We start from the raw sequence: 22,587 nt of genomic DNA, 5'->3' as shown, positions 1-22,587 counted from the left end.
GATGGTTAATAAGCAGTTTCTTGAAAATCTGAGTTTTTCCATTGGTATAATAGAGAGCATATTAGTGATCCATTGTTGGAAAAAAGAAGCAACAGGGGATTTCCATTTTTGTAGTATGAGTCTCTTGGCCACTAGCATTCCCACTTCCAGAGGTCGCTGCATTGTTGCAGGGATATTCTTGATTGTCTGTGAGCAGCCGAAAATGGCAAGTTCTGCTTCAGGACGGAGAGGTGTTTTGTAGGCCTTAGAAAACCAGTCAAAGATTTTGGACCAGTATCCAGTTAGGGAAGAGCAGAACCAGAAAGTATGAGACAGTGTGCCCTCTGATACTTTACATCTGTCACAAAAGGGGGAAACTGGAGAATAAATGCTGTGCAGCTTAGCTTTTGAGTAGTACAAACGATGGACAGTCTTAAATAAAATTAGTTGATGTCTCGAGTTAACAGAGTAAGAATGAACACCGATCCCACATTGAGTCAGATAATTCAATACCTAACTCCTCCCTCCAAGCATCCCTAATTTTCACAGTGTGTGCCACCATAGAGTCATCAAACAAATGCAGAATTTGAGAAATAAGATGCCTGGAGTCCGGCGGGCTCCTTAGCACATCAAAAATCTCATGTACTATAGGAAGTTTCCCAAAATTATGTATTTTTGATTGGATGCAATACCTGACTTGTTAGTAACAAAAGTGTGAGTTAGACAAGTGGTATTGTTCTTGGAGCTGACTGAATGATGAAAAATCCCTGTTAGTGTACAAATTTTCGATTGAAATTAAACCTGTCCTTCTCCAATTATGGTAAGATTTGTCAAGCCAAGGAGGTGAAAAAGAGTGGGTATAACATATAGGTGTGTATGTCGAGGTATCTGGCAATGCCAAGAAGGTCCCAACTTGGTTTACATTTTTAAAAGACTGTTTCAACACAAAATGAAGATCTTTCAAAGCCTCAGATTTTTCGAACTTAGAAAAAAGCATAGAAAAAAAGCAGAGAAGAGTCATTTACAGAATTGGCCTCCATCCTGAGCCACAGGGAAGCCGCAGAGGTACAAATGTTAATTTTTAACCTAAGTCTAGCTTAATCTACTCTTACCCTTAACTTCATTGTGTCTAATCAGTTTTATTTCTCTGTAGTCTCCACTGTACGGCACACCCAGGACACTTCTTTGTTCCTCGGGCATCCTCTCACCCTCCAAGATCTTGATAAACTTCGATACCTTCACAGGTATGATGTCAGGAGCATCAATCAGGGACATGTTTACATTCTTTTGTGTCTAATAATTTAAATTCCTTTAATTTTGTGATTACAATTACAGTCAGAACATAAATAAACTCAAATAGAGGCTGAGTTTGAGTTCAGCCCGTTTCCATGACGCTCTGTTTGACTGGCAGTATGAAACTAAAAATTAAACACACGGCAAGACGCTTTCCGCCTTTCACAACGTCAACTGCGATATAAGAACTGCATTCCTGTCTAGCTGGAGGATCAATGCCTTTCAGGAGGAAGAAAAAACTTCCATTGCTTCCTGCCAGCTCTCTGAAAGGCAGATCTTCCTCCAACTCATTGAGCTGTTTCTTACCTTGTGTCAGTAGAGTCAGCACAGCTGCTGTGAGGATCACCTGGAAAGCCATTGCTGGAAGTGTTCAACACCAGCTGAGCTGCAGAATAAATAATCTACCTGTTATTGAAATATGCCACTCTAAAGCACCTCTTTGCCACACCCCCAAACCTCACCTGTTTCTTTTCTTAGGAGACTGTTTTCGAATTACCAAAGTCATTTTTCCAAAAGTTCAGCTGCCTCAATTTTGTGTTTATGTTGTTTATTAGTAATAATTTCAGTTGCACTCTATGAGAATGAATCCATACGGATGATGTTCAGTTTACTTTAAGCTTTGAGGGAGCTTTTCACACAAGTATAAACAGAGAAACCTCCTGTTTCATGAGAACAGACGGATCAGATCTACTGCGAACACAACACTGTTGAGGGTTTAAAGAAGAATTACACACAACACAAAAAATGAAGCAAAAGGATTCTTAATAGTCTGATTTTAAAGCTAGGAGTTCTCAAGCTTTTGAATAGAGTTGAAACACAAACAAAACGTCTGGCTCTGAGACGTTTTTCTTGTTGCACATCCAGAATGTGGTTTGGCGAGCTGAAGTCTTACTTTTGCTTCTAACAATGTTATCATTGATGTGTTCAAAACAGTGTTTCCAATCTGATTCAGCGTCAAAAGGTAAAAAGGTTTCATACTGATCATCAAAATCCCAGACTGTAACCGGAACAAAGCATGTAAAAAGAATTAATCTGTGAATTGTGAATTTCTCTGCTGTGTTTCTATCAGATGGGTCTGTGTGACGTTCACGGTTTGCAACAAAATAAAAGTCTCTCCGATCATCTTTAAATCTATTTTCAAAGTGTTCCAAGTGAGCTTTTAATATGATTATGTTGTTTTTAGGCAAAATTAAAAAAAACAGTCGTTTTCTAGGACAAAGTTTCTGCAGAGCGGCAGGATTCATTAGAAATCTCCTCTGAGTTGTGGGTGGGACTGTTGGTGTGAAGTAAGCCTGCTTCACTTCCCATCAACCCTTTGTTTAAACACTCTCCCGCTAGCTTATAGTTCCTCACACCCCTATCTTAACATTAATGGTGTAACGAAAATAGCGAGCAATATCAGATCTATGCAGCCATTCAGCTTTGAGCCGGATTCCAGCTCAGATGAGGAAACAAAGAAGCACATGGATTTATTTGTCTGCAAATGAATGCATCGGGATGGAGGGGAGCTGGGAGCTTGTGGCTTGCCAATCGTAGTTTGTATGTTACAAATATAATCTTTTTCAGGCAGGATTTTTTTTGTCAGCTTTGATTCCCCACAATTTGAAAAAAAAGAAAATACCTCAGAGATGCAGTTTTGTGTTATGTGGATGTTATGTACAGGTATATAAGTTAAGTGCAGGACCGCAATGCAGGAAAGCAGGGTTCCATTCCCAGTTGATGCAGAAGGCTGAATGAGTAACTGATGGGGAAATTAACATAATAGTTGTGAGAACATAACATCATCTAGTGGGGGTCCTTGGGCAAGACTCGTAGGGCTTCTGCCAACCTCATAACCCAGGAAAGATTCCGAAACACATGTAGTGCCAGCTCAGATGTTGCCTGGCAAAAAAAGATCTGCGTCAGGTGCTGGGGAACCAGAGCACCTTGATGGTAAGTGGGCTACTGGAACAAGACAGAAATGGACTAGATGTGAGAACAAGGATCTGTTGGAATGCTACTACTCAAATAATCCTACTCAGAGGTTACATGCAGAAATTGTGGAGTGAATGGATGCTTCGAAACCCACAATCAAGGCTAACTGCGAAACAACTAGAGGCTCAATGTTCTAACATCCACAAATGACAACTGCAATCACAACTTGAGATTGATGAGATTCAACACGGATAAAAGACCACGGGAGAGCAAGAACTAAGCTCAGAGGGGAGGAAATACCATGCTTCCACCCAGAACTTGGGAACATAGCCCCAATAACTACTGGTACGCTGAGCGAAGCAGCAACTGCCCTGAAAGAACAGATCATGGCTAGAATGAACACCAGGCAACCCCGACACCAACTACAACGGTTAAGTGAATTAACACCTGAAAGTCTCCTGGAAACTGTGAATGAAGCTTTGAGGGCAATTCCTACCACAACACTCACAGAAACCAATGAACTGGTTTACTCTTCAGCAACAGTGATTCTTGAGATGACTGGCTATAAAAGCCACCATAGAAGCAACAGCTGGAGCAAGTGCCTAATAGATACAGCCAGATGCCCATACCTGAAGCACTGGAAACTACCAAACAAAGGATCCTGGCCTTGAGGAGCCGCCTAAGGAGGTATACGAGAGACAATGAAGGTAGAAGGATAAACAGGCTGTTCGCAAATCAACCTGTGAAAGTGTACGCTCAGTGGCAGCAGAACAGACCCACCAAGGCAGGAAACTGAACGGTACTGGAAAAGTATATGGGAGAAAGAGACATCACATAACAGCAATGCTCCATGGCTGGCCTCACTGAGATAAGAACATAGCAAACTCCCTGAACATAGCCCAGTAACCATCACAGTGGCAGACATCCAAGAAAGACAGGTATGAAGAACTGGACAGCACCGGGCCCTGACATGATACACGCCTACTGGCTTAAGAAACTCACGCCACTCCACGAGTGCCTGGCAGCACAAATGAACCAGATGCTAAGAGATGGGTCTCACCCTGAAAGGCTAACCGAAGGGCGAACAATCCTGATCCAGAATGATCCCTCAAAGGATGCAGTTCCATCCAACTACCGGCCAATAACCTGTCTCTCCACAACATGGAAGCTAATGTCAGGCATCATTGCAACCAAAATACATAGGCATATGGATCAATTCATAAGCAACACGCAGAAGGGCATTGGTAGAGTTTAGTGTTGTTGCTGGTGTTGTTGTTTTAGTGTAGCATATGCTACTATTTATAATTTCTGAACTAAAAAATTGTTTTGAAGAAAATAGAAAAGAACACAAGTACATCTTCATAATAAACAAAAAAAAGGCATGAAATTACCATTAGAAATAATGTCAGTCCATTTATTAGTAAATCTTTCTACTAAACTTAACCTCCCGTTGTCCTAGGCACTTTGACGTTGGGAGAGGGGTCTTCTGGACCCCACAAGACGGTGCACTCAACATTTTTTTCAATGATTTTTGATATTCAGTGGTGTCCAGTTACAGACATGACGTCCTGCCCACCTTTCAGGGTAGAGATAACACATCAATGTAAGGGTTGGGTCATCTGGACCCCAAATTTAGCACGAGGGTTAAATTGCTCTTTTTACTTGTAAATGTAACTTTATTCCCAAGTAAGATGTTTCAGTCAAACAAAAAGTTTGTCTTTATTCATGTAAATGTCAGTTCAATCATGCAGATCTCCTAAAACCGGAAGTTTTTAGATTATAGACATGTTGAACAACATTCTGGGTCCTTCTATAGGAAATAAATATAATCTAGGAAAGTATGAATTAAATCAATTCAGAATTTATACTGTGACATAGCACAGAAATTACGACGTTAAAAAGAAACACAGAGCCCCTCAGAAGATACAGCATTTTTGCATTTGGGTCCTTTGACTCCCATTTGAGGATCATAACAGTGATTCAAACAACTGTCTTTTATAGTTAAAACATGTACCAACGTGGTCACAGACTTCTTTATCCTGTCAAAGAAAACATGTTAAGCGGTTAAATTAATGTAAGCATGAATAACTGGGATTCTTTAGAGAAGGGGCACAATGTAATAACAAGATTTATACAGATGTAATCCCAGAATGCCTGATTCAACACCCCAACAGTACCATTCAGTTTCTAGATGTCAACAAAAAAAAATTGAGTCAAGCAGGAGATGGCTGACTGGTTTCAAAATGAACTACTTACACTGATTTGTGGATTTCACATCATGTAATTCTAGAAAAAGTTTAACTATCATGTGAGAAGAACAGCAGACACAAAGAGAGGATGAGGAGGTGGAAGCTGAAGAAAAAGGGAGTTCCCTCTCTGGCGCTTGAGGCCACCGTAGTGGTGTTGGTTGTGTTGGTAGATGATGTGCTGGTGTTGGTGGTGGTTGGAGTCAAGAATGTCCCCACTGTGCGCAAAAGGAAGTCTTGAAAGTTGGTCAGTTTGTCAAAGACCATCGTGGTTGTAGCCCGTTTTGCCCTGGATGTGCTGTTCACATATGGCAATACAGCCGTCTGGTACCAATACCCATCCAGCTTACACATGAGAGGACCTCCAGAGTCACCCTGAGCAAACACACAGTCAACAGAGGAATTGATTAGACTGTTTATTGATGTCATCAATGTCATGTGATCAACATCAGAAATTACTTCAGTTAGGCACATCATGCTGTTGTCTCTTACTTCAAGTTGGTTTACAGGAATCTGCATTTGTAAAGTTAGAACTGCTGCTCTACACCTTTTTTTCTGAGCCGTTTCATTTTTTTAGCTTTAAACATTTGATTTTTTAGTGTTTACACTGTAGACTTAATCAGGCAAAAATAGACCAACAAATCTAGACCTTAATGACTTTTTCACTTCACTCACCCAGAACAATAATAGATACTCAATTGAATAAAAAAGATCCACTCAAGGAGAAAAACATTTCCCACTTACAATCCATCTACTGACCCCTAATTTATTAACTCACACAATCATGGCTAAAATGTAAGAACCATCTTAATATTTTGTTTATATCACAGTCAAAATGTGGGGATTCGGTGTCAGATGCTCAAAAATGTCAAAAGAAACCACTCTTCTCGCTCTCTTTGTCTCTGCAGAAAAAAGCATTAGACATTTTTGAACACCCCTTAACCCTTTTACTGGGTTCAAATAGAAATTGTTTTTTTGATTTTGTTGTGAAGGTATTTTTTTTTAAGGCTTCCCTTCTTTTCAATAGGTGACAAATAGGAGATAAACAGTGGAAATATTGCCATTTCAAATAGTTTCCATAAATTAGTTTTTTGAAAGTCTTTCACTAACATTCAGCTTTCCATTAGGGTTGTTTTTTGTGAAATCAATTCCCTGTTTAAGGTTGGGACACAGCAGTTCTTCATTGCTTGGATGAAGACATATTGTAAAACATTTTAGAAAAAAAGGAATGTACTTCATTGTCTTATCAGTTACCTGCTCCAGTGTAAATAAATCTGTACAAATGCTGTCACTTGTAGATGCATTTCCACAGTTTAGCACAGACGTCTGGAACTGCTGCATGAGTTGCTCCTCTAGACGTGCAAAAATAGGAAAATGAAAATGACTAAGTAGTTCCAATGGTTTGATTTTTGTGAGAGTTTTTGAATGTGTTCTTCCCGTGTGCTGTGGACTCACCTCCACCCTGTCCAGAACTCCAGCCTGTAGCCCAGCATGCTGCTCCCTCTTGGATGGTTTTTCCATTGTCCAGACAGATGGGCTGGATGTAATTATTCAGGCTGGGCGTGGTGGAGAGTTGCAGCACAGCAACATTGGAGCCTGTCTGGTTGCTCAGAGTGATATTTATCACATTCAGTGACACCTCAAAGGGGTTTGATCCATTCTGCCTCAGACGGCCCAACACAACCGTCCACTCAGACGGTACAATAGGACTGTGGACGACACAATGAATCCAACCAAAACTGAAAATATTTTTCTGGTTTAGAAAAAGGTTTTAAGTTTTGTTCTTTATATCCTTGTCTTCTCTGTATACATGATTACACCCCAGTTATCTAAAGTATTTATTCCAGTTTAACATTTAAGTTCAATGATGAGCTTGAATTGGAAATTTCAAATTTCCTAAAGTGAATCCCAAAAAGGCAAGCAGGACGTCCTAAGCCAAGCAGGCAGAGTCGTAACATGATGTAAGATGGTTCAGGTCCAGTAATGGAGACATACATGAGCTGACCATCGACTGAAAGCGTCAAAAGCTTGACTTGGGGCATTGTGGTGGACAGAAATTTGGTCAGCAACATGAGATAGGTTTACAAGGCTGGAATAATCGGAGGAACCACAGTTTGACTGAACCTATCAACTTCAGCTGTAACACACCTTGAGAAGCAGTTAGCATTGCTCAGCACAGCGTTAAAGGAAACTAAAGCCCCCCCGCACACGTGCTGTCCGTTCTTTTGCAGACTCGCCATCCACGGCCATTGGCCATCAGTCGTCACTGAACTTACACCAAGAATTCTGGAGTTTTGTGGTGCGTATCCACAGACCCCAACTGCAGAAAAAAAAAAGATTTTGTAAAAGTCACAGAATAATCATATCAAACTTTTCCAACTAAAATGACTCAAAGTGATTCAACATAAAAACATTTTCCAATTTAAAAAGCAAAAGCAAGACAAAAGATCATTGCACAAAAAGAAAAACATTCGATACTGCCGTGGACAACTTCTGAGAAACTCTTTTAGTTAGAGGATCTATTGTTTTAAAGATAAATTTGGGGCCTTTTTTGTTTGTATAATTAATTTGTAGAAATAGATGTCTCAAGCTTTTTTACTGCATGGCTTCCCATTATTAGTTTTTTTTATTTTCTTGATGTACAGTTGTTTTTTTCTCCACCTCCTCTCTGCTTTGTTGCATTTGCATATCATGGTTCTGATCTTTTAATTTCTTTAGGGTGATGTAGCTTTAGTTTTCATTGTTTTTATCTCGAGTGGAGCTACAGCATCCATGGTTGACTTTTTTTCGTTGTTGAAATATTCAACTACAAATATTGCATGATGCAGGTAAAACTTGAGCAGGAGTTTGGTGTAAAATATTGACAAAATTCACAGCCACATCAGAAGTTATGTATTACTCCGTAAAGTTCTGACTGGGCTTTCTGTTGAGTAAAAAGTCACAATAGTGATCTAACACAGCCATGTCAACAATAGAGGACACACTAAAGGACAGGCAGTAGGTTATGATCCAGTCCAGAGTGTGGCCCCTGTTATGAGTAGGGTGTGTGACATACAGTTTAAAATCCATACAGTACAAAAGTTTAAGAAACCCATATCAGTATTGACCTGTAGGTTAAAATCACCAGTTATCAATGTGTAGGTTAAAATCACCAGGTATCAAGACTGTGTGATAAAAGCTAAGTGATGAAAATTCAAAAAACTCTTTTATAAAAGAAGGCAGACTTTGGTGGTCAGTAGACTGTAACACATAAAATAGGGGGGAAAGAAAATACATGATGCTCAGATGTGGAGTAAATATTTAGCATGATTGTTTTAGTCCATATAAGCCACAAGCAATCAATGCAGTTGATTTCACCTCCCCTCGGTGTAGTTCGTGTGGACATTCTACAGGTGTCTTATGGGAACTTACATATCTCATCAACCTTATGCATTCAGCATTAGCACAGAGGCAATAGGGGCCCAGTACCCGCACCTTACTAACACTCCAAGAGTGTGGTGTAAGGACAGCATCACCTGAAGTCATAAGTGTGTGTAATTTCCATCGTCCTTACAAATACGTCACAAAAAACTCACAGCACGCACAACAATGGCATGTTCCATTTTCATGACGTCCCTTAAGGTGGCCGTATGAGCCTTAAGAGAGCTGCAAGGCACACATGTGTTCCCCTGAAGTTGCAGCCACTACTCTCTAAGACCCTCCAAGGACTTGAACAACCCAAAAACTCATAGCACCCAAATGGGTGTATGGGTGAATGTGACAAAAGCTTAAGTCAGGAACTTTCAATCTTAGCCTCATTCAATGAGTATGGAGTTCATTAAAAAGAGAATATTTGTTTAAATTGAATATTTTACCTGTAGGTTTAGAGGCTGTAGACGCAGTGGTGGTTGTGGTGGTTGCAGTTGCGGTTACAATTGGTGGCACTTCTGAACACCACTCACTGAGGTCGCTGTCAGTTCCAGTGGAGGTGAACACGATGAACCCCGGCTGATTGCTGGTAATGTGACTATTGATCCAGGTCTGGTACTGGGACACTGTTGCGTAGACCCCTGGGAAATTAGGTTCAGCGCAACCTATTCCAAAACTCACAACTCCTGCCTGGATCCAGCGACCATTCTGCTTAATCACCAGCGGACCTCCTGAGTCTCCCTTTAAGATCAAAAACAATTTCATTTAAGGAAAGATTCAGAGGAATATCAATAAAGCAGAAAATAAAGGTGATTACCTGACAAGAGTCTTTGCCTCCTTCAAGTAACCCGGCACACAACATGTTATCGGTGATGGAGCTGGCTCCATAGCTGCACTTACACCGTCTGTTTCCCACAATCGGTACTTGTACTTCCTGGAGGGTTTGTGGAGAAGGAAGTAGATCTAAGAAAAGAACAATATTTTTGACATCTCAAAAAAAGTTGGATTCACAGAAGATTGTGATACACATGTCCATTTTGGACCCCTTGGAACCCTCTGAATCCCTTTTGGGGTCATAAGGTTGCTGGAGCTACTTCAGCTATAGTTGAGTTAAGGCAGGATTTACCATTAACGGTTCCCCATGTATTGCAGCAAATGGGCATTTACAGGCATGTTCTTCTTAATGGTTTCATGGGACTTTTAATTTCCAGACTAGACTAATTAAATCTGAAGAATGACATTTGTCAAAAAGTGAACCACATTGATTTGGATTGCCATTTACTGTAAATCCTTATTACAGAAAGTGTGCATTTGTTTTCATAGTCTGTCATTTCATTTCTTGGATACGTTATGTTGGGGACTTTTGAACCAAACTGAGGGGCTGGCAGCACAGCTGAACTTTTATATTAGGTTCCTCATCATCACTTAAAAAGAGCTCTAATCAGGTTAAGCTAGGAGCCTCCGGGAACAGCCGGGACTTCAGGCACATGGAAAAACCTCAAGAAACTTTGGCAAGAGTGAATGAATGAAGTATGAGAGTGAAACTAGTACAATGGAGAGCCACCAAAAGAGATTCTAGCTGTAGTGTAGTTTTTTTTAGTGTATATAGCCAGAAATATGCAGACTATATGATAAAGTCTCCTTATCCATCAGACTTTGACCCTCTCCTGTTTGTTTGTACTATAGGCTGTTCTCAATTCTTCCTTTTATTTAAACATATTATTTCTTTTTAGGTTATGAACTATGTTGGAAAATATATTTTTGATTTATTCAGTTTTTTGTTGGGATTTATTTATTTTTTAAAAACCTGTTAAGGGTCATCTCGTTGTAAATAAGACATTGAAAATCAACATGCATTTCAATGACTGACTCACTTCCACTTCCAATGTTGCCCCAGCCGGTGACCCAGGTGTTGATGCCGCTGTAGAAGGTACTGCCAGTGGAAGCCAGACAGACGGGAGAAATGTAGTCGGTGAAGGTTACTGTTGAGGAGAGCTGCAGGAGGGCGATGTCGTTTTCCTTTGTCACTGAGTTGTAGCTCGGATGATTGATTGATTTTGCCACTGTTCGAGTAACACTGTTGGGGTTGGATCCCTCCAGACTCTGAAGACCCAGCAACACCTTCGCGCCAACTAAGTCGCCACTGAGATAGACAACAGATATGTTCAAACTGTGAGATGTTTAGATTGGAGGTTTTAATTCAGACAAAACCAGAAGGGAACCAAAAACTCAAAAGAGTCATGAATTGAGGAGCTTTAAAGTGATTTGTGGTTGATCAGATTCATTGTTTCTTATTAAACTTTTTTTCTCATTACTATTTTGTCTAAATTATGAATCAAAACAAGAGAAGACTTCAGTCACTGGATTTATTAGATGTATTGCTTACCCTGGAACACAGTGAGCCGCCGTCAGCACCCACTGGTTGTTGATGAGCGATCCTCCACAGAAATGTCCAGATGTCTGCAGACTGACCTGCCAGGGCCAGGACCCTGCAGGAGCATCCTGTCCTCCAACAATCCTGGTGTTCAGCTTCGGCTGACCACAAACTGCAGAGAAGGAACAGAAAAGGTTTCTTCTGTTGTTTGCTCTCTTTCAGGGTTCATGGCTTCAGTGAGTCTGACACAAACATCATGAGATGGCCCATAGTCTTCTATCATTTTTCTTCTCTGAGACATGTACAGATCTTGTTTTTAAAATTCTGATCATATGTTTGGTCGAGGACAAGTAATTTCACTTTTGTTTTTCATCCTTTGGTCAAATTAGTTTTAATTTGTTTTAGCAAAATAGAACAAACATATCAAGGAGTATCTTCAGAAAATGAGATCTCCATATCACATGTGCAATGCGTAGTAAAATAAACTAGAATTAAATCAACTTTATCTCTATAGTTCCTCTCATACAAAATTCTACATCTCAAATAGATTGACCAAAACCCATTCAAATATTCAAACCCACCTATGCATACAGTCAGATAAAATGTATAAAAGAACATTTACAAGAAGAAAAATAAATTTAACAAGACAGAAATAACCAAAGAAATGTCAGATTGTAAGTGACATGAGTTTGAAATATCTGATAGGAACTAAATATTTTAAATGCTATGATTTTGTAGCATATTCATGCTCATTTTATTTCACAATTCATTTTTTTAGTTGTTCATTAAAATGATCTACTTTATTAAAATATTCTAATTAAAGATAAAATAACAAATAGCAATAATCACATATTAAACTAGTTAAAAATGTATTTATTCAAGAAATTCATTTTTTCCAAAAGGTAATATTAAAAAACTGGATTAACCCATTGATATCTATTGTTGCACATATGCATCAAACGTATTTAAAAAGGTAGAAAACGTGGCTTTTGAATTTTATCAAAATGTGATAAAATGTTTGCTTACCATCTTGTTGTGAGAGACTCTCTGAAAACAGAAAACAAATGGTTTATTAAAAGTCAAAAGAAACCTTTAAACATGTATTTGCTTTAAAGTATAGTAGAAACAGATAATCAATTTAAGATCTTGGTTTCTGTTCTGGTTTCAGAGAACTTATGATTAAAAGCTGTGACTTTCTGTCCTTGAAACAACTGAATTCACAAATAAATGCTTGATTTTTAGCTTAAACTGACATAAATTTAAGCTATACTGTTTTAACACTGATCCTGAGATCCTTCCATACATTTTCATGTAGGCTTCTTAGTTTAAACAAACTGGTTTGTGGTTCTGTGCTAACATGGCATTCATTAACGTTCAACAAAAATCTTTATAAACACTTTTACAGTTTTTCCCAATAGCTGAAACACTTCATGAAATTCTCTTAACCAGCGGATCAATTGCTTTACTTTTAACAATTTGCAGTTAACACACAATTTTCGAAAACTTTGATCTACTCTTTGGGGAACACATGACACATTCTCATTTTTAAAACATAGTTGGCATTCACAACACACAAGATGTAAAAAGTTAACACAAACAGGCAAAACTCAAACCCTGCTCCAACACAATCACCATCAACACACAACTGGGGAAAACTGAAGATGCTTGTTGCAAATCAATCACCAAGCATTTGGTTGGTGATCCAGAACATCCACCATGATTTGTTCCTTTGAAGGATTCATTCCTGATCCATTCTGGTCTTGACATCTTTGTCTCTTTTTCCTCCAGCTCTGCCTTCTTTCTCTGCATCAGTCTCTAAACCGACGACATGGCTGCTCTCATCGCGGTCTTCTACACCTTTCCTTTGGTCACACATCACACCTAAAACCTTCCTCCATCTGTTCCAATCTGTGTTCTCTTCACCTTTCCCACATTCTGTGTTGTTCTGGACTGTTAACTTAGTCTTTCACCTTCTTCACTTCTGTTCACTGTAACCTCACTGTTCCTCTTGAGTTCCTCTCTTACACACAGAGATTCCTGTCTTGCTGCAATTGATCTTCATTCCTTTCCTTTCCATGATAAACCTCCACGTCTCTGGATGTTCTTCCACCTGCTCCCTGCTCTCACTACAAATCATGATGTCATCTGCGAACATGATGGTCCTTAGATATTCCTGTCTATCTTCATCTGTTTGTCCATCACTACAACAAACAAGAAGGAGCTCAAATCTGAACCTTGGTGCAGGCCCACCTCCACTTTCCACTCCTCTGTCACACCTGCTGAACATCTCGCCACTGTCTTCCAGCTTATGTCTATCATTCTTCTCTGTCTTGTCAGACTTCCTCATCCAAACCACAGATCTTCTCAGGATCCTGTCTCAGACTGAGATCTACAAAGACACAATGCAGCTCCTCCTGACCGTCTCCGTTCATTCCCAGAAACATCCAAATGACATTATTTCCTAAGTTTTGTGACCACAAATTCTGTCGGAACAGAATTAAACTCAAGTTCAGGCTAGGTTTGAGTTCAGTCCATCTCCACGGTGCTCTGCTTGAATGAGAGCATGAAGCTAAAGACTAAATGCATGGTCAGATGCTGTCCTCCTGCCTGTCAAGGTGTGAACTGTAAAAAAACACCAGCATTCCTGCCAGCTCTCAAAAAGGCAGATCTTCATGGACTCCAACTCATTGAGCAGCTTCCTACCTTGTGTCAGCAGAGTCAACACAGCTGCTGTGAGGATCACGTTGAGAGCCATGACTGGAAGTGTTCAACACCAGATGAGCTGTAGAATAAATAGACTTTGTGTCATTCAAACACACCCTCAAACCTTAACAATTTCTCTTTATCTTAGGAGGCTATTCACAAAGCTCCACAGACCATAAACACACATCATACACAAAGAAGGCGGGGCCTCTGATTAGCTGATCTTCTGTCCCCTACCCCATCCCTGGTGGGAGACCAGGATCCTCAGCAGTGGTGGACGTATCCCTTGGCTCCTGGCTTTCTGGACCCGGGGGTCCTCTCTCCATGCAGGGAGGGATCCCTGAGTTCTCTGGGGTTCTCTGTGTCCCTGTGGTGCTGGTTCTGGGCCTCTCCAAAATTCCAACAGTGGGAGAGCCTGGTTGACACATGTGTGCCACACTCGCGGGGGACCCTCACCTCTCCCGGATGTCCCTCTTTGGTGGTGGTGGTGGTGGTGGTGGTAGTGGTGGTTGGACCCCACCTCGCTCTCTAATGGACTCCACACGGGTCAGGAGGGAGAGTGACCCTTAGGGGACCCTGGTTTGTGCCTGGGGTTGGGGGATGCTAAGGAGTCCCAGGTGGGGGTGAGCTGCTTGTCTGGGCCTGGGGGGCGCGCTGGTGGATTGGATCCTGGACTGGGCCCCCTGGCATGGCAAGAGAGGTATTCTTTTGGCTAGACTGGAGCTAGCATTCTCCATGCTCCTGTGCCCCCCTGCTCTCTGGCATTTGGGGCCCCTGTGGTGGTTCTGCCGGCCCTCCCCTGGGTGGTAAAGATCAGTATCCCGGCAGGCGGATTTCATCAATCTGTTATCCTGTGTGGATGTGTGGGGGGACCCAACTACCACTGCTGCCTTTCCTTGTCTTGGTGTGGGGGGGACTGGGCACTCCCTCTCTTTTTACATTCCATCAGCCATAGTAGAAGACTCAGCTGAGCACATGTGTCAGCTCACCTTTGTACAAATAGTATGCGTGATGGAATGATATGCTTGACATGTGTTCAATTGTATGCGTAGGTATGTGCGTGTGAGCTGGAGTTGTTTTATGTACATGTTCACCTGTTTGTTTGTGAAGATAATAGATATTTGGAGGTATATTTGTAACATCTGAGTGTCTGTGGACAGGCCCCGCCCTTTGGACTAACATCTGATGCTGCATGAGAACACACCTCTCAGATTCACAGCAAACACAACACAATTTAGGTTTTCAGAAAAACTTCTCATTAATATGGTTATCATTTGTAATCTAGTTTACACCATAATATGAAGAAAAATGTCCAATTTTATTAATGTTTACTGTTAATAATCAATTGAAAATAGTCAGATTTTAAAGCTGGTACTCCTGAAGTGAAGCTTTGAATAAAAAGTTGAATCACTAAGGAAATGTGTGGCTTTGTGACGTTTCTTCTTGTTTGGGATTTGATGAGTTAAGGACAATTCTTCTTGTTCGAACAATGTTATCTTTGATGAGAAACATGTTCGAAAAAGCTTGAAGCTGGATTCATTGTCAAAGGAGACGTCTCTGCCCAAGAGTTGTTGTTGCGTCATCAGGGCTTTGAACAGTTAAACCAGGCAGCTTTCTTCATGTTTGGGTCAGACTGTGTTCACAGGTGAGAGTCTCTAAAAAACAGTTTTAATGCTTTTGGATTTTCCTGTAATCTGAGTTTGATCTGTTCTAGAAGTAACATACAATCTCTATTTAGAGCAGCTTTGAATTTGCATTAATGCATCTGGGTATTACCTGTCAGCTTTGATGCTGACATGCAAGAATCCAAACGATACATATATGTTTTGTATATAGAAAGTAAATGTGAAATGATATTTTTCAGAAATTAAAAACCTTCAAATGTTCCACATTATTACAACAGAGACAATATTTGATAGATTTTAAAGAACTGAAAATGGTCATCAGTTTAATCTGCTGCATTAGGAGGTCATATTCACTGAAATCAAAACCTATTCCAATCAAAAACATCTTCATGGGTGAAGATACATTTGAATGTAGGACTCTTTAGTATCAGCTTCACAGTTCTTGCAGCCATCAAACTTTGCCCCTTTTTTTCCTTTCCCTTATTGGTTGAAAATTAAGGTTGGGTTGAAAAAAAAAATCAATTGATGTTAACGTTCAATAGAATTTCCCATAAGACGGCTAATGCTAACACTCGGTTGACCTAAAAAAAAAACATAGCTGACTAAATGAACATCTTTATTCACTTACAGGCATTCATTTTCCAAAATCTTTTAAGGAAATATTTTTTAAAGTAACTATTTGTGGTCTAAAACTTTGTTTTTTTCCCCTCATACTGTTGTGTTCTTCTTGGATAAGATAAACTTCGATAGTGCGATCACCACCTAGTGGTCAAACTGAAACGTCCTCCAGGAGAACAAGAACAATGTTTACAATGTTAATGATCTGAACATTTTTGTGAGAACTTCTCATTTAGAGAATCTATGTAACACTGTATGATATTAACAATTATTTTAATAATACATTTTACAATATGTGAACTGTATCAGATTAATATAAATATATTCAAGTTACTTAGTAGATTTTTAACGTATTTCTAAACAAATGTGTATAAATGTGTTAAAAATAATATAACATACGTAACAGGACAGATCATATTAGAAGGAGTGGTATATTAAAAATCAACCGAATGTTAAAGACAACCTCCAACTCCTTGTTCTCGTCATTCACCTTCATCTCAGGCGCCTTTCCCCGCCTGCAGCATCTTGGTCTCACCGACGATGCAGGTGAGGCTCTGGGTCATCTCAACACACCTACTGTGGAACGTCCTTCTTCTACAGTTTTTTCTTTAATTGAACTCACCTGGCTAACTAATGAACACAGGTGTCTGAGATTGATGTCTCTGATCCAAAGAGACATAATATTATCCATGAGTTTCACTGAAAAACAAAGATGTATCTTTTTGACAAATATTATTTGCATAATACACTGCCTGGTCAAAAAAAAAAATTAAAAAAAATAATACACTCTAATATTTCATTGGACTGAATTTTCATTGAAACTGGGCTTGAACCATAAATCAAAAACAGTCTAAAAGACCCAAAATGCAGGTTTGAATGTTTGAAGACAATTTTTTTTCTTTTTTTGATTAAAATCAAAAAAAGTTCCAGAAAGAAAATAAAGAGATTCTTGGTTAAAATGCATTTTGATTTATGGTTTTAATCATCAAAAATCAATAAATATCTAAATTCTATCAGTTTCTGTGAACGAATTGGACTAATCTCAACAAAGTTAGTTGAATCTTTTATGTTTTGATTCACAGACCATGTATGGAGGTCATTACTGAAACAAGCGAAAGAGAAAGATACACAAGCCCAAAAAATGTGAGAATTTCTCAGCTCTTTTTCTTTCAGAATGGTTTTTGTGCACAACAAAAAGTTTCATTTTTACTTTCTGCTGCCATCATTTAACTTTTTTTTTTAATTCAAGACACTCAAAACAAAACTGTTGTGTTAGTATTATTGACAGCTCCTGTTTCCACGGAGGCTCGATCGGGAGATTTACGCTTTCTGCTACAGTCAGTTTAGTCATAAAAACTGCTTAACAGTGAAAATATGAAAACAAAAGAAATAACTTGAGGTTTATGTGCCTTAAAGGGACTAAAACCACAAATTCTACCAATTAAAATCAGGTTTTAAAAAGTTTCACTTTGTCTTCAACAGCATGACCTTAAAAGTACCATCAGCTGTCACACACCTGGGTATGCAACATTCATTCTCAGCATTTAACCCATCCCCTCGGGGGGGAATGAGCTCACATTAACTGTGTAAGAGTGACTCCTCCCCCCTGGCATCCCAAACAGGAAGTACCCACTGGCCCTAAGAAGCTAAAATCCTGTAAACTTCCATAGAGAAATAAACAGCTGTTACTCAGTCAATCTATTGGTCAGAACGACCATTCTTACACATTCTTGAACATTTTCAGTGTCGATCGAGTTTGAGAGCCCTGGTCTGGAAGAAGGAAATAAATCATTTTATCTCATGCCAATGCTCCTCCATCCTGTCATCCTGCTTCAACGCACTAAAATGTTTCTGGAAAGAACCTGTTCAAGCACCTGAACGTTTTAAGTTAAATTTTATTTCCTCAATCATAGATATTAAAACTTTACTGGCTAAGACACATTTTATTTTTGTGGTTTTTTCTCCTACGCTGAAGAAAGAATTAGCAATAAAAATCAGACAGAGTTGAGTGTTGAAAAAGTATTTGCTACATTATTTAAAAAAAAGCACCATTGATTTGCTGGGTTAATATATGAGATACAGTTGCAGGGATAGATGTTCTGATCATACATTTTATTACATTTTTTTTGCATAAAAGGTGTTTTCAGATAAAGTTTTTATTAAATCATAATTGAAAAAACATATTGTATCAGTTACACGCTTGTGATGTATCGCGATACACATTGTATGGCGATACGTAACGTATCGCCAGACTCTTGCCGTCACACCTTTACTCCAATCCAACCTCTTAATGCTGAGAGTCAAGCAGGGAGGCTTTGTTTCCATGATGTTTAGAGTCTTTGTCGTGATTCAACCAAGGATTTAAACCCACGATCCAACAGTGTCAGGGCAGACACTCTACCACAGCCCACTGAGTTGAGCAAAAGAGGCGACACAGAGTTTGGCTTTGGAAAGAACAGGAAACAAGAAACACTCAAAAAGAAAACAAAAAGATTTAGATCTGAAAACTGAATCAAAAAATGAAAAAAATCCGATTGACTGCAGCTTCTTTCCTTGAACTGTCATTGTTGTAAACAGTTAAACAACAGTGTCACGTAATCCGCACACTCCTTTATCACAGCAATAAAGGGATTACTGGTGCTGACATGTAAGCAGCTTCAAAACAAAAGACATAATAGTTTTTATTATTTAATTAAATCGTTTTTTAACTAAACAAATGAATCAGTCGCAGACTGGATCATCTCCTGTGTTTGCTTTCTATTGGATTCTGGAGGATCTTTTACTTTATAGTTTATTATTGAAGATTCTGGAGGATCTTTAATAATGATTAATAGTGTAAAAAGGAAAAAATAAAATATCCATTCAAGTGGGAAACCTTTTTTATATTTTTATTTGAGACAGTATTTCTGCTGGTTGAACTAAAGAAAAAAAAAATTTTTTTCCGTTACGGAATTACAGACTTTAAAGAAGTTAACCTGATAAAGCAGAACAACAAGCAGATGAAGGTTCAGAGATTTTTAAAATAATATGATATGAATTGATTACCATTACAGCCTCTCGCTGTAAAGTCCTCTTTGTTGGAAATTTTTTTGGAGTCGATGAACCTTTTGCACTTCATGCAAACAAAACAACAAATTCCTCTCGCAGCATTTTTTCCATTTGACTCATCATGAAAGGATCTGTGCCATTTCCTGGTCTTAGTTCTGTGCAGATTGTACGCAGCTTATCGCTGTCACCATAAAATCCTCAAGAAGTATTTAAAAAAAAAAAGAAAAACCTCAAACTGGTCTAACTGCACCAGCCACTGTTCTTGGTATTAACCGAGTCGCTTCTCCAACACAGATGCGCTGCTTTCCTTCATGGGACACTGAGGCTTAAAATGTGGTTATTTTAAGGTCTGACCTGAAACAAACAAAACTCCAGAAAGAACACCTGTAACCTGTCATCAGATGTGGACGAATGCTCTCACAGACGTAAGCAGAGTTGGAAACAAAGGTGAATGCAGCTACTGGAAACGAACAAAGAAGAGACATTTTTTAAGCTGTGAAGTGCTTCTTTATTGTTCAACAGGATGACTACTCATATCTGGGACATGTTTATGGATCCCTCACATAAACCAGGAGAACATGCAAACTCCACAACATCTAATTATTCATAGTTCAAAACCCTGTTGATGAGTGTTTGAGTTTCAGTTTGTATACAGACAGAAACTTACAGTATCCTGAATTTTTTTTACCCAGAAATCTGCAGTTTAATGCATCAATGACTGATTGACCACAACATTAGCAGCTTCACAGCAGCTTTGTCAATCATAGTAAATCCTTTGTGTTCTCACATTGTTAATCGCTCCACTCTGCTTTCTGGTTCCTGTTTTTTCAAAGTAAAAGCACTAAAAATGTTAAAACTGTTGCATATGAAGAACACAGATGGAGAACATTTTTAAAGAAAATTAATTGAATTGAATTGAATTGAATGCCTTTATTGTCATTGCGGTTACAATGAAATTTCGGTACAACTCACTTTTTCAATGTGGACATATTTATACACAGTAATAAATATATACAATATAAAAAGATTTTCAATAAAAAAAGGGGTCAAAAAAGGGTCGATTATGTGCAATAAGTGAGGTGAGGAATAAAGTGACCAGAGCAGGCGAGTGTGCAAAGTCGCCTGTGAGTGTGCAAAGTATCAAAGTTTATGGTTGGAAGTTAGCATTTAGTGCAGCCACAGCTTTTGGGAAGAAGCTGTCTCTCAGTCTGTTTGTCCTGGCTGGTACCGCCCTGTACCGTCTGCCAGAGGGAAGCAGCTTGAAGAGGTGATGACCGGGGTGGGTGTGGTCCTTCTTGATGTTCCTGTCTCTGGTGAGGCAGCGGGAGGTGTAGATGGAGACCATCGTGGGGAGAGAGCAACCAATGATTTTCTGGGCTGTGTTTATCACCTTCTGCAGTCTCTTCCTGTCCGCCACCATGCAGCTGGAGTGCCAAACTGACACAGTGTAAGTCAGTAGGCTCTCGATGGTGGAGCGATAAAAGGTCACCAGCAGCTTTTGGTGGATTCGCTGCTTCCTTAGCACCCTTAGGAAATGCAGCCGCTGCTGATTAAGCTCAGAGTTGCATTTCTGAGTATTTCTCTATTCAAATAGACAGACAAAAGTAGTTGGAAAAAGCTTGTAGCTGTGGCATAGAACGACCACACGCTCATGTTCTGATGCATCCACTTGTAGAAAACTCAAAAGTGAACTTATGATAAACTCCTGCTGCTCTGCAGAAACTATGTCCTAGAAAATGACACAGGTGTTTTTATTTTTGGCTAAAAACATCATCATCAAATAAAAAGACAACTGGGAAAGCTTTAAAAATCAGAAGATGATTTGAGTGGGAAATATAAAAGTCTTTGATCATGCAAAAAACAAAGCTTTTACTTGGATGAGCTCTAAAATTTCCTGTTGATGCAATTATCCTTTAATACGTTTTCTAAGAAGGCCTGAATTTTCCTGTAAAAACAGATTTCCTGGATATGAGCACAGTTATATAACCTGAAGTTGAACCTCAGCTCCTAGAAACATAAAACGCCAAATGATAATCGGAGGAGATGTTAACATAATGTTAGATCTTAAAAGTATTTTGCTAAAAATTTGATCTTAGAACATTAAGCTCAAAGAAAGTTCTGACATATCTACAAGAATAAGGAAATACCCCAAAAATTAATTAAAATCTTTACATTTTTGTGAAGTTCTTCTTTGAAAAAAACCTCACAGCATTAAAATGTTAACAATGAGATTAAAAAGGTTGATGAAAAAAAAAGACGTGGAACTGGATCTGTCAGCTGTCAGAGATGTTGGCAAAGATGTTCAGCTACTGCTGTCACAAAAATGCTCAACAAACCAAAAGACAATTATGAGCAGGTGCAACCAGTTTAATAGTTTTTACCGGCTGTCACGACACGTTGATGGAATGACAACCAAGAAGCTGCTCCGCCGCCAGCATGCAAAGAAAGTTATCAAAAATGAACATTTCTGACAAGCAGATTCCGGTACTGCTCTGGGAAATGTGGGAAATTTTTCTATATTTTCACCATTTTACTCCTCTGAGAATAAAAATATGAATATTCACAACAAACACTAAGAATTTAGAGGATAAGAGATAAAATAAAGTGATCTAGTCCAAAACGACGTCCAATCATCAGGTTGCTTCTACAAATTCTGGTCAATTCTAATTGGCTGAAGGTAAATCTCAGAGAGGGATATAAACTTCAAACAATAACCTGAATAAATTAATGTGAAAGTTTATTTAACCACAAGGAACAAGTCCGTCTGAGAGACCAAAAATGCAGGATTTTAAGTTCGAAGGTGTTTTGTCTTTTAGACATTTTTAATTCAAATAAAAAGTCTCAGTAAGAAAAAAAAAGTTTCTCTGTTAAAAGACAATTTTATCTTTAAACACCAAATAAATAATGACTATCTAGATTGTGTACATTTCCATACCATCACACAGTTGAATCTTTTTGTATTGGTTCTTGGAACAAATATTGTGTAAAGGAAAAATACACAGAAACCTAAACAAAACACTAAATATAGTCCATTCGGATGAATGTTTCAAAGTCTGTTTGTATTCCAAGTGGAGTTGGTGTTTGTGATCAGGTGATCTTGTTGGCTCAAACTGCAAATAAATTCATCAAGCAGACTCAAGCATGAATCTTCAAAGCTCCAAACAAAACAACTAAGTTACTTTTCCTTTATTTATTAAGGCTGTGTCAAGAGTTTGGTGATACGATACGAGTAACAAGACTGTAATAGAGACGAAAAATGGAGAGAAAATAGTGTCATCCAGTTTGTGTAATGCTTGATTTTTACCTCATGCAATACATTTTGTGTGCAACTATGTGTACTTGCAATTGTGTATTCACGTGCACAAAAAATTATAAAATA

The 22,587-nt window shown here is 38.9% G+C and overlaps 2 protein-coding genes across 2 annotated transcripts in view; both read right to left on the bottom strand.

The window, feature by feature from the left end:
* LOC112146911 (transmembrane protease serine 9) overlaps positions 1 to 1,678 on the bottom strand; it is a 73,487-nt gene extending 71,809 nt beyond the window's left edge. The window contains exon 1 of the mRNA XM_036213098.1: positions 1,579 to 1,678. Coding sequence (XP_036068991.1) covers positions 1,579 to 1,630 — 52 coding nt within the window. The 5' untranslated portion in view covers positions 1,631 to 1,678. The remainder of the gene's footprint in view (positions 1 to 1,578) is intronic.
* Positions 1,679 to 4,873: 3,195 nt separating this feature from the next.
* On the bottom strand, positions 4,874 to 16,902 carry LOC112146916 (transmembrane protease serine 9). Its single transcript, XM_024272982.2, has 11 exons — positions 16,651 to 16,902; positions 13,918 to 13,996; positions 12,241 to 12,261; positions 11,227 to 11,386; positions 10,715 to 10,983; positions 9,658 to 9,803; positions 9,287 to 9,581; positions 7,581 to 7,752; positions 6,888 to 7,141; positions 6,687 to 6,784; positions 4,874 to 5,807 (listed from the first exon to the last, which is right to left on the bottom strand). Exons 2-11 carry the CDS (start codon positions 13,967 to 13,969, stop codon positions 5,484 to 5,486), a joined length of 1,791 nt encoding a protein of 596 aa, XP_024128750.1. The 5' UTR covers positions 13,970 to 13,996; positions 16,651 to 16,902; the 3' UTR covers positions 4,874 to 5,483.
* Positions 16,903 to 22,587: the final 5,685 nt, after the last annotated feature.

Source organism: Oryzias melastigma, linkage group LG8 (assembly GCF_002922805.2).
Source record: "Oryzias melastigma strain HK-1 linkage group LG8, ASM292280v2, whole genome shotgun sequence".
Lineage (NCBI taxonomy): Eukaryota > Metazoa > Chordata > Actinopteri > Beloniformes > Adrianichthyidae > Oryzias > Oryzias melastigma.
Note: the sequence above shows the minus strand (reverse complement) of the source record. Positions and strands in the feature narration are given on the sequence as shown.